Here is a 13060-nt window from a genome sequence, read left to right as displayed (position 1 = left end):
GACGTCACAATATGAGGTGTTAGTGCAATAAAGACATTAAATTTAATAGTTAATTAAATTTAGAACCTCCCTTCAAGTAACTATTCCTTTATGTTAAACTCAACGGTAAATTGCGAGCCTTTTAAAAAGATTGGAGTATAAAAATGTATTGAAAATAAAAATTGGATGTCAATTTTTTACTTTTTTCAAACGGTATTTCTCAGAACATCTAATGTATTAATATTTATCAAATAGATACTGGTCCTGTCTGTTTATCAAATAAATATTGCTGCTTTAGTAAACTTTAAAGATAGAAGAAAATTAATTTTGACACTTAGGAAACATCTATTGTGAGAAGAAGATTATAGTGAAATGGTAGAAAAAGAAAAGCTACAGAATTTTCAATAGTCAAAATTAGGAGCTGCTTATTTTTTATTAAATTTTTGAGTGGTTACAGTTTCTTTTCCAGCCAGATAAGCTAAGTAGGAATAGATCCATTATTATGTTTTGTCTTATGTTTGTAGCTATGCAGTCAGTTTGTTAAAGGATTATTTTTTATAGTTTAATACTTTGTTTCCTACTTACTCTGTTTCTTTTGTGTATCTCAAATTCTTGCCAGTAAGTACAATTTGAATTTTTTTAATCTATTTTTTGATCTTTTTCTTTTTTAAAAAAACAGTAAAAGTCTAAGAGAAGCGTGGTAAGTAGTTCTCAGTGTCTCATTAGACATCTCAAATTTAGTATGCCTTTACAGAATAGGAATATGTAGGTGGATACTGAACCTTTGCTTGCAATATTCTAGATTTTAGGGAAAACATTAACTTAAAACACTCCTTTTTGTTAGCCTTGATTATTAAACAATTCTTTTATATGGTAACTGAGATAGGGGCTCCTCTGACTTCTGTCTAGTTAGTTCTTGGCATCAGAGTCCTCTTTACGTGCAGATAACAGAAAATCCATTGCAAAATGGCTTAAACTAAAAAGAAAACTTAATCAGCTGAATGAATTCCTGGTGTATATCTGATTCTACCTGAGCTTTTTTACTTTATCTTTTCTGTTTTCCTGTGTTGATATAATCAAGCTGGTTTCTTAGCAGGATGGCTGCAGCAGCTTGAAGCTTCATATCTTCATACTACCACATCTGTGGGAAAGAGAACATTGTAGAGAAGAGAGCACTCGGATGTCTTAGAAATATAATTGAAATACTCACTGTTTCTTATTGTCTCTGGTTAGGTCTTGTGCCCATTGTTGAACCAAATGCTGTGCTTAGGAGGATGGGACATGTTCTTTTTGTTTTGCTTAGTTAGATCCTGGCTCTGGAGCCAGGAGAGGGGAGAAGGAAGTGTTGCTGGATGTAAGTTAGCACTGATACTAATTATTCTAACAGTGATTAATAGTTAGAATGGCTGGGTGCAGTGGCACATAGTCCCAGCTCCGCAGGAGGTTGAGATGGGAGGATCGTCTGGGGCCAGGAGTCCAAGGCTACGGGGTGCCGTGATCATGATGCCTGTGAATAGCCACTGTGCCCTAACCTGGGCAATGTAGCAACATAGCAAAATCCTTTCTCTTAAAAAAAAAAAAAAAAAAAGCAGAATGAGTTCTTTCTATTTAGATGTTCTGGAAAGTAGAAAGTTTTGTTAGGGATAGGTCTTTTTGCATGTAGAGGAAATTGTTTTAATTTGGAAAAAGAGTATTCTTTGATTTTGCAATGCTTTTTGAAGGGTGCATTTTATTTTCCAGGTGTGTGTGTGTGTGTGTGTGTGTGTGTGTGTGTATTTATATGTAAATATGTTCCTTTTGTTATTTCTGACTTAACTGTGATTTGATTTGTACATGTTTTGTTGAAGATTGTTGCTTCTATATTAATAAGAGATACTGCTCTGTACTTTTCTTGTATTATTTTTGTCTTGTTTTGATATCAGAGTAATACCGGACTCAGAAAATGATTTGGGAAGTGTTTTCTGCTTTTCAGTTTTCTGGATGAGATTGTTTAGGATTGGTTTTATTTTTTTCTTTACTGTTTGGTGTATGTTGCTGAAGAAACCAGTTGCATCTGGAATTTTTCTTTTCTTGAAGGTTTTTAAACTACAAACTTAATTTCTCTAATAGTAAGGACCATTCAGTTTATCTGTTTCATTTTGGGTGAATTTTGGTAATTTGTGGTTTTTGAGTAATTGGTCTGGTTTTATCTAAGTTATTGATTTTATATGCATAGAATTGTTTGGAGTATTGCCTTGTCATTTGAATGTCTGTGGCAGCTGTAGTAATAATCCCCTTTCATTTCTAATATTAGTGATTTATGTTTTGTCTCCTCTCTTGTCCTGCTAGAAGTTTGTTAATTTTATTGATCTTTTCAAAGAAACAACTTTTGGGTTCATTGATCTTTGTAATATTTTCTTTGTGTTTTCATTTCTTTGATTTCTACTCTTTATTGTTTTCTTCTTTTGCATGATTTGGGTTGATTTTGCTCTTGTTTTTCTAGTGTCTTGAAGTAGAAGCCTAGATTATTGACCAGAGATTCTCTTTTCTAATGTATTTATTACTGTAAACTTTCTAACTACTGCTTTTGCTGCATTCCTGAGGTTTTGATATATTTTCATTTTCATTCAATTCAGTGTTTTAAAATTTTCCTTGAGTAAGTTTAAGTATTTACAGTTTAAAAAAATCCTTCTGTTACAGATTTCTCGTTTTGATTCTGTTAGGATCAGAGAATGTACTTCACATAATTTTCATTCTTTTAAATTATTTTTGGTTTGCTTTCAGACACAGGTTTGTCTTGGTGAATTTTCCATTTGTGCTTAGAAAGAATGGTATGTGTATATTCTGCTGTTATTGTGTGGAATGTTCTATTGATGTCAGTTAGATCCCATTGGTTAATGGGGTTGTTCAGGCTGTCTCTATCTTAGTTGGGTTTCTGTCTCACTCTGTCAGTTACTAAGAGAGGGATGTTGAAATCCTCAACTCTTATTTTGGACTTCTTTCAGTTCTGCCAACTTTTGCTTAATATAATTTGAGGTACTCTTGTCAGGTGTTTGTCCATTAAGGATGATGTATTCTTAGGAGCACCACTAAAGCCCTAGTATCAAAACCAGACAAAGATATTTATAAGAAAAAGAAACTGTAGAGCAATATCCCTTATGAACATAGACATAAGAATATTTAATTAAATTTTAGTAAATCTTATTGAGTAATACAGTTGTCCTTTGGTATCCATGGAGGATTGGTTTCAGACTCCAGAGAATACCAAAATCCATGGATGCCCAAGTCCCTTTTATAAAATAGTATATAATATTTGCATATAACCTAAGCATATTCTCTCATATATTTAAAATTATCTCTAGATTACTTAGAATACCTAATACAATAGAAATAGTTGTTATACTGTGTCTTAAAATTTTTGTTTTTTTAAATTGCTGTATTGTTATTTTTAAAATTATTTTCCCTAAATTTTTTCCATCTACTGTTGCTTGAACCTGTGGATATGGAACTGGTGAATACTGAAGGCTGAGTGTATATTACATTGTGACTAAGTGGAGTTTATCATAGAGATACATGGTAGGTTTTACATTTGGAAATTAGCTAGTGTAGTTTAAGATATCAGTATAATAAAAGAGAAAAATCACAGGATTATCCCAGTAGTTGGAGAAAAAGCATTTAATAACATTTAACATCCATCGATGATAAAAACTACCAGCACACTAAACTAAAAAGGGGATTTCTTTAACCTGATAAAGAGAACTTCCAAACAACAACAATAAGCAAAAAATACAAAATACACCCCACATACTTAATATTGAAAGACTATATGCTTTCCCCTAAGATTGCAAGCTAGGCAAAGGTGTCTACCCTCTCACTTTTATGTAACATTGTACTGGAGATCCTAGCCAGTGCACTAAGGCAGAAAAAAGAAAAAGAAAAAAAAAAAAAAAGAATAAAGATTGGAAATGAAGAAGTAAAACTATCTTTACATTTTTAGTCAACATAATTGCCCATAGAGAGAATCCTAAGGAATGTACCAAAAAAAGGTACTAGAATAAACAAATTTAGTAATGTTATAGGATACAAGTTTAATATGCAAAACCAATTATGTGTCTTGGTATACTTGCAACAAACAGTTATAAACACAGTTTAAAAAATAAAGTCATTTGCAGTAGTATCAAAAAATATGAACTATATGTATATAAATTTGACAAAATATGTACAGAACCTGTACACTGAAAACTTTATGTTGTTTTTGAGAGAAATTTAAAAGGACTTAATGGAGAGAAATGCCATGTTCATGAATTTGAATACTCAATATTGTTGGGATGTTAATTCTTTCTAAATTTATGTTTAAATTTAGAGCAGTCCAATCAAAATGACTAGGCTTTTCTGTAGAAATTGGCAAGTTGATTCTAAAATCTATGAAAATACAAAGCACTTAGAATAGTCAAGTAATTTTTTAAAAAAAACCAAGTTGAAGGATTTGCACTACCTGATTTTATAAATTACAGTAAAGCTACAATTCAGGACAGTATGGTTTTAGCATAAGGATGGGCATAGAGATCTGTGGAAAAGAATAGAAATAGAAGTGTACATACACGGTTAATTGATTTTCAACAAAGATGCTGACGTAATTCAGTGATTAAAAGGATAGCCTTTCCCACAAGTGGTGCTGGGTCAACTGTATATTTGTATGGGAAAAGAATGAGCTTTGCCTCTTCCTTCAACATTGTATACAAAAATGGATCACAGAGCTAAATATAGAAGCTAAAAGTAAAAAAATTTCAGTAGAAAACACTTGAGAACATCTTTGTGACTTTGAGGTTAGCAAGGATTTTTTAGAATACAAAAAGCATCAAGTATAAAATAAAAATGTTGGTAAATTGGACTTAATGAAAATTGAAGATTTCTGCTCCCCAAAGACATCGGGAAGTTGGAAAGACAAACCACAGACTTGGAGAAGATATTTGAAATATATACATAAGGATGTATCCAGAATATATAAATACTTCCCCACGCAAGGAGGTATATGAATAGCCAGTAAGCACATCAATAAGCAGGGAAAGTAAAATTCACACCACAATGGAATATTTCTACACACCCATTAACATGTCTAAAATTTGAAGATCAACAGTAGCAAATATTGACAAGGATGCTAGAGCAACTATAACTGTTATACATTGTATTGGGAGTGTAAAATGGTACACTGTGGAAAGCAGTTTGTCAGTTTCTTATAAACTTACTGTATAGCCTAGCAATTCCACTCCTAAATATTTCCTTGGTGCTCACAAATGAGATCAGGTGTAGTTGTATGTTTCTTAGTAAATTTGATTTTTTTTCCACCAATGATATAAAGAATTTACAAATTGAATTTTAAGATCTTTTTCCCTATGTTATATAAAGGTTTGTATAGGAGTTGTCATCCTTAAAGTAGTATTCATTCTGTGAAACTTCCAGAATATGGTATTTTGATAGCGGGTAGCTCTTTGAAAACTTCTTTATTTCCTCTGTTTTTCGGTCTGTTTGTTTAGATTTTCTGTTTCTTCTTTCATAATTCAAAAATAGTACTTCTCGAGAAAGATCAAATTTATTGTGAATATATGAATAAAATGGCCTTTTATAATTTTAAAAAATTTTCTGTGTGCTTGTCTGTTGTTACATTTTTATTTATTTTGTGTTTTTGTCTTGACTACCTTTTAAAAACGAGGTTAATGGTAGATTCATTGTATGGTTCTTCATGGAACCATTTCTTGAATTTATTATTTCAGTAATTTTCATTTCTAATTCATCCATTTCTGCCTTTAGTTTTTCTCATTCTTCTATTATTTTGCTCAAATTTGTTTTTCTTTCTTAGAATATTCAGTTATTTTCACTAGTATAAATATTTTAAGTTTTTTTGTGAGAACTGCTTTAGTTGATTCCCTTGCTCTCATACTAAATTTTTGTGATGTTTTATATATTTTGCAGTGTCATGTTTTGCTGCTTCTTTGACCCAAGAATAGTGTTAGGCTTTTTCATTTTTTCCTGTTCAAATCTTGACTTCCTCTAGGTAAACAATCATGATGATAGCCAGTAATTTCAATTTTACACTTTTCTTCCTTGAACCCTGTTATACATAAATAATTAAAATACACTGAATGTGAAGGGAATCTTTTTTTTCCCCCCAAAGAGAACAGGAGCCTAAAGGGATCTTTTTAATGATAATTTTTTTCTTCCCAAATATAGGAAGTTCACAAATGGGTGCTACCATAGTAGATGCTTTGGATACCCTTTATATCATGGGACTTCATGATGAATTCCTAGATGGGCAAAAATGGATTGAAGACAACCTTGATTTCAGTGTGGTGAGTGTATGATTGATAACTAATCTCTTAGATTGACCATGAAAAGACACAATGTCTAACTGCTATGGTCTGAACATTTGTGCCTTCCTAAAATTCATATGTTGAAACCTAATCACTAATGTGACGGTACTAGAAGATGGGGACCTTGGGAGGTGATTAGGTCATGAGGGTTGAGCGCTCATGAATGGAAAACAAAATATATATATATATATTTTAATGTTTAGTGATTAGCACAGCTTCGATGAGTTTTCATAGTTAGGCCTACACCCATTCTTCTGGCACTTTAGCATGGTTAAGTGGCACTGCTTAGGTTTGGCATAGTTGTTAAGTCACACGCCCAGCACAGTTGCATTCTTGGTGTGCGACTTGAGAAAGTTCCTTATCTTCCTAAACCTGTCATAAAATTGCTATTCCATTATAGTATTGTGAGGATTATTTGAGATAATCTGGTACATATGAAGTGCTCAGTAAATGGTGGCAATTATTTTCATTATCACCAGTCTTCACCTAAAAGATGTGTGGACTGTTTTGTCATATTCACATCTTTTGTGATATTTGTGCTTGCTTTTCCTTTTGACTGTATTATCCTTCACTACTTCTCTATGTACTTCTCTCTGGCAGACTCTTTGTTATTTAAATTGTGATAAAAGTCCATAATTATTTCTTCTCTGATGCCTTTCTTGGAGCTAACTAGACAAAAATGGTTTACTTTCCTTTATATTACTGTAGAATTTGGACGTATCTCAAAGAGAACAATTTTTATTATCAATTAAGTTTAGGTTTGATGGTGAGTGATAGAAAACCTAATATAAAATAGCTTAAACAAGATAGATATTTATTTTTTTTTTCATGTAAATCAAGTACAGAGTTAAGCAGTTCAGGGCTGGTTTGGTTGGCTCCTTGATCATCAAGGATCTAGGATCATTTGTCTTGTTGCTCTGTCGGCTTCAGTGTATATCTTAGACCTCATGGTATAAAATGGTTCCTAAAGATCCAGGCATTTTATCCAGTTGACAGAAAGAATGTGACTGTTCTTTAAAAAGACTTCTCAGGAGGTAGTCTCCCCATTTTTGCTTTTAGAGTTTACTAATACGGCCTCAACTAACTCCAAAGGAAAGCTGAGAAATGTAGTCTTTTTTTTTCTGTGTAGCTATGTAGCCTTTATACAACAGACTGTGCTTTTTGTATCTTGTTTAAGAAAGCCCTACTCCTAGATCATGAATATATTTTCTTATATTTTATTCTGAAGGTTTTAAAGTTTTGCTTTTGTATTTAGTCTTTAATCCAAATGGGATTGATTTTTTTTTTAATGTAGGATGAAGTAGGCCACTATTAGTTGATCCTACTACCATTTCTTCTCCTGCTATTTTTATATGCCACATTAGTCATATATTAGTCATATTATAGTTTATTCTTTCATGTTGGCTTTTTTCTTTATCCGTATATCAATACTAAACTACAATTTTTTTTATAAGAAGCTTGATGTCTGTATCTGAATCTGTTCTCTGTTGGTATCTGATCTTGTTCTCTGCGGAAATTATCTTAGTTCTCAGCTTTTTGTTCTTTCAAGTTCTGGAAAACTGTGTGGAAATTCTGAGGAGGATTGCATTTAATTTGCAGATTAATTTGGGGAGAATTAGCATCTGTGCAATACTCCCATTCATTGACAGGAGAGCTTTATTGTGGCTAATAATTCCCTTGTATGTCATTATTATCAGTCAGGGTTCAATCAGGAACCAGACTATACCATTTATTTTAACTAGAGGATTTAATGTTTAGAATTGTTATCCAACTAATGGGGAACCAAAAAGGCAAAAAGAGAGCATTGTGATATCACCAGAGGTATTAACTCTAGGAAACAAGAAACAGCTGCCACCTGTGGGGGCTATAAGAACAATGGGAAGAGGTTGGGATCATTAAAATGCAGTAGCTTGGGCTCTATAGAACTAGTACCTGTGCTGCCCAGGTGTTACTGGTACCTCAGGAAGACTGTGTCAGAGCTGAGACTCAGAACTCTGAGGAGGAGACAGCTAGCCAAGTGCTTGATATCTGTAAAGGAAACCATTAGGTTGATTTGGGGATTGCGTGTCTGTATGTGTGATAGGGGAACAGTACTCTGGAACCAATTGCCACTGCCAGGGTGAACCCTGGCTGGTGTGACACTATCAGAAACTAGAAGTAAACAGCAGGGAATAAGACTCTTCTTCCTCCAGTCTTGTATTGTCTTTTTAGAACCTCCTAATGTTAGTGCCTAAAAGGGAGCCAGCTGGTAAATTAAATGCGTTTGTGTAATTCCAACTCCCATATACCAAAGTAGAGTATAGAAGAATGGATTTGAACCTGAGAGAAGTAGTGTAATCATCAGCACAGTCATTTTTTGTTCCTTTCTTTCAACCTTTAAATGTCATTATGTTTTAGCTGCTTATTTTGCATATATAGTATGTATTTGGGTTTTGTTATTTTTATCCAACCTTAGAGTCTTTTTAACTATTAAGTTTGATATATTTACATTTACTATGATAACTTATTTGGAGTTAGGTCTTTCATCTTTGTTTTGCTACCTATATTATGATTGTACTTTTCATTTGTTTTTAGTTTGTTTTCCTTATTTTGGATTAAATTACATCATCTCTCTTTTTCCCTCTACTAGTTTAACATTATACCTTCCATTTCTATTGACTTTGGAGATATCCTTGAAGTTTAAATATATATATATGTGATATATATATTTTATAAAAATATATTAAAACTGAGTTTTATCTCTTTTTTGTGTTTATGCTCTGGTGTCAGGAGCAAAACAATAAACAATATATATGTTTAAACTTTAAGGGTAACTCCAAAGTAGGCGTGCACACGCACACACACACACACACACACTCTCTCTCTCTCTCATCAAAGTATAGTATATATAAGTATATATAAACTTTAAGGATAACCCTAAGTAGGCAGTTTGAAATTAATCAATTTCAGACCAGGAGTCATGGCTCGTGTCTGTAATCCCAAAACTTTGGGAGGCTGAGGCAGGAGGATCGCTTGAGCCCAGCCTGGGCAACATAGTGAGACCTGAACTCTACAGAAAATAAGTCCCAGCTACTTGGGAGGCTGAGGAAGGAGGATTGCTTGAGCCCAGAAGGTTGAGGCTACAGGGAGCCAAGATCATGCTACTGTACTCCAGCCTGGGCAACAGAGTAGGATCCTCCTTCTGAAGAATATAAGGATTTTAGAATGCTTTAACTTAACTCACCTCCCTTTTGTTTTATGTGTCATTGTTGTCTAGTTGATCCCAAGTTATATTTTAAACTTCCGAATTAAGTAATAGATAAATAAATGCACACATTTATCAAATGCAACAGGCAGTGTTCTAGAGTCTGTGGATATAGTAATCAACAAAACAGAGTTTTATCTCTTTTTTGTGTTTGTGTTCTAGTGTCGGGAGCAAAACAGTAAACAAGTTATATATAGTACATCAGAGGGTGGTGATAAGTGCTGTGGAGAGTAATGGTGGGGTACTGCTATTAGTATTTTACATGGGGTGGTCATGGAAGAACTCTTTGTTAAAGTGACACTTCTGAGAAGAGACCCAAGGGGAGCCATGTGGATATACAACTCTGTCTTAATAGATATTAAAACTGAGAATAGAGGTACCGTTCCCTTGTCTTTCCTGCTTCTATTATACTATTGCAAAGTGTGTTTTCGGTTTAATTTTAAAAAGGCAATCTATTTTTTCCCTTGTTTTAATATTTTATTTTTCACTTTGTTGTTCTGTAATTCTATTACCATATGTCTATGTGTGGGTTATTCTTTAAAGGACTCATAATGTTTCATCAATCTGAAGACTTATGTTTTCATCAAGTTTAGTAGATTCTCAGTTATTACTTCCTTCAAAAATGTCTCTATCCTGTTTTTCCGTTCTGTCCCTCTAGAATTTCTCATACCTTTTGTTTCTGTAGTGAAGGAAGATTGTTTTACAAATGAAACTATTTTATTACCATGTGATTATATATAGTTAGATGATGATGTGTTAATTAGGGAAATAATGCAAGGTAATTGGTATTAGTATTTTATATTAGATGGTCAGAAAAAATTTCTGATAAGGTGACATTTATTCAGAGACCTATAGGAAGTGAGAGTGATTTGTTCAGTTATGTGAAAGGAAAGCGTCCAGATAAGAGGGTAACAACTGTAAAGACTGACATGGGAGTCTCAAGTTTGACAATTCTGGGTACAGCAAGTAGGCCCATATAATTAAATGAATCAAAGGGATATTAATATGAGAGATGTCAAAGAGGTTGTAGGGGATCTGAGCATGTTGGATCTTATTGGTCATTTTACTCTGAGTGTTATGTGAAGGCATCGAAAGGGTTTGCACAGAGTAGTGATCTAAACTGATGTAGGATTTAAAAGGCTCATTTTAACTATAGTGTGCTGAATAGAGGGTAGGGGAGGAGGGTAAGTATTAAAGCAGGGACTGGTTGGAAGGTTATTGTTGCAATTCTGGTAAGAGATGGAGGCCCTCCCACCCTTTTTTGCTTCCTCCTCATATTTAGTGAATGTCTGCTATGTGCCCTGTAGTAAGTTAGATGTTGGGAATATATGAAGTAATATTAAGCACTTTGCTTTCATGGTGGGATGGAATGACGATCGTGTTATTCAAAAAATTACATTATATTGTAAAAATTCTATACTGAAGAAATATGTTAGCAGATGATGTGCCTGCCTATGAATGTTGGAAAGACTTTAGAGTAATACAGTTTCCTTTTAATTTTTATTAAAATTAACTATGAATGTTTTTATGTTAGTTGTATATCTTCTGTAGATTCTTTGATTATATTCTCTGCCACTTCTGCTTTTCTTTCCATGTGTTAGAATATTTCTAGCAATATCTATATCAATATGTAAATACAAACATAGAGACTATTTAGTAAGGTTATTAATATTACTATATTTGTGCTGTTTCCATCAGTTTGCCATTTAGTTTTGTTCATGATTCTTTTTCTTATAGGTAATTTGCATTTTAGAAAAATTTCATGTCTGTCATCAATTTATCAAAACTATTGGTTTTATGCTTAAGTACCTGCTTTCTCAGGGAAATTTATATATTGCCACACTTCTACTTTTTAACTTTTTTTAAACATTTATTTCCAAATAATTTAGATTTCATTTTGATATTTGTGAAATTAGTATTTATGTTAATTTCTTACCCAGGAGGCAATTTTCTCAACATTATTATTGAATAATCCATCATTCTGCCATTTTTTTGGTGCCTCCTTTAACACTTATATATTCTAGGAAAAATACTTAAAATCCAGGAGGAGAGATGGAAGTAAAAATTATGCTGGAGTGATTAGAACAGAAGAAAAAGGACCACCAGTAAAGAGTGCTATTCTAGAATCATGACCCAGAATTCTAGAAATGAAGGCTTTCATGAAGAAGGGCAGTAGTTAACAGTGTTAAATATCCTGATAAGTTCACAGTACTGTGTAAGGTACATAAAAAATGGCTTGTTGGTTTCGGGAATCAGGGAGCTGTGGTGACAGCAGTAAGAGAAGTTTCAGTAACATTAACAAATGAGAGGAGAGATTGCAGTTGCATGAGAAATGAAGATGCAGAAAGTAGAAAAATATTTTCCACAGGGTGTTTGTGAAAAACAAATGAAGTATTGATAATATTTTGAAAACTATAAAGCATTGCGTATTTGTGAATGTTTTCAATATGTTTTTCACAGAATTCAGAGGTGTCTGTGTTTGAAGTCAACATTCGATTTATTGGAGGCCTACTTGCGGCATATTACCTATCAGGAGAGGAGGTGAGCAAAATCAAGCAATGCATTGTTTGTTTTGCAGGGGAGGGTTGGAATTTAATAAAATGAACAATTTCCCTAGAAGCATATTATTTTTCTAAATTGGTAATATTGAACCAGTCTAGAACTGGATGCTTCAGGCAGAACTATTCCTTGGGAATAATAATTTTTCCATTTTGAGAATCTCAATAAAACATGAATTCATCACAGGTCCTAGCTTTATATACACCATGTCTCCTTTGCAAGAGTGATCCTTCTCCAGGATTTTGCCATTGCAATTAATTCCATGGCCCAAGTAAAGGGGGAAAATAAACTAATAAGGACAAAATTAAATAACAAATCAGAAAGAATTAATATGGATCCTCCTAAGACCAAAAATTAATAATTCAAACTTACTGTTTAGAAATTGAATCCAGTTTTTGGCTATAAATAATAACAACTCTGAATTCTCCTCTCTGGAAATCTTGGTACAGAACACATGGAGACACTTGAGACCTAAGGTGATGGAGAAGTGGGCGTAGGAAATTCCCTTTTACTATTCAAATAGGTTAAAGAATGAGGTTGAACAGTGGGAGAAAGAGAAACTAAAGGAAGAGGTTATAAGTCATTTATTTGTTTTTTGAGAAACTGTTTCATCCATATTTTAAAATTGATTTGTTGATCTAGACAATTTGTAAGAGCTCTTTGTAGATTTAAGAAAATTTACCTTTTGTTATATGTATTATAAAGATACATATCTATGTTAGCCGTATTTTGTTTAATTTTTTTTTTTTTGTTAATGTTGAAGTAATCATTTAAAGGATTTTTTCCCCCACTGTTATGGCTTCTAGATTTCGGTCCTTAGAAAGCCTTTCCTATGTCTGTGTTATTACAAAACAAAAATTCCCATTTTCGTGTGGATTTTTATGACTTTATATACTTTTATCTATATATTTCATTTATTGTTGTTCCTTTA

General features: G+C 33.0%; 1 protein-coding gene across 1 annotated transcript in view; it reads left to right on the top strand.

Annotated features, from left to right (window-relative positions):
• MAN1A2 (mannosidase alpha class 1A member 2) overlaps window positions 1-13060 on the top strand; it is a 165023-nt gene that overhangs the window by 40431 nt on the left and 111532 nt on the right. Inside the window, exons 4-5 of the mRNA XM_054478198.2 lie at window positions 6187-6305; window positions 12031-12111. Of these exons, the coding sequence (XP_054334173.1) occupies window positions 6187-6305; window positions 12031-12111 (200 nt within the window). The remainder of the gene's footprint in view (window positions 1-6186; window positions 6306-12030; window positions 12112-13060) is intronic.

This window comes from Pongo pygmaeus, chromosome 1, assembly GCF_028885625.2.
Source record: "Pongo pygmaeus isolate AG05252 chromosome 1, NHGRI_mPonPyg2-v2.0_pri, whole genome shotgun sequence".
NCBI lineage: Eukaryota > Metazoa > Chordata > Mammalia > Primates > Hominidae > Pongo > Pongo pygmaeus.
Note: the sequence above shows the minus strand (reverse complement) of the source record. Positions and strands in the feature narration are given on the sequence as shown.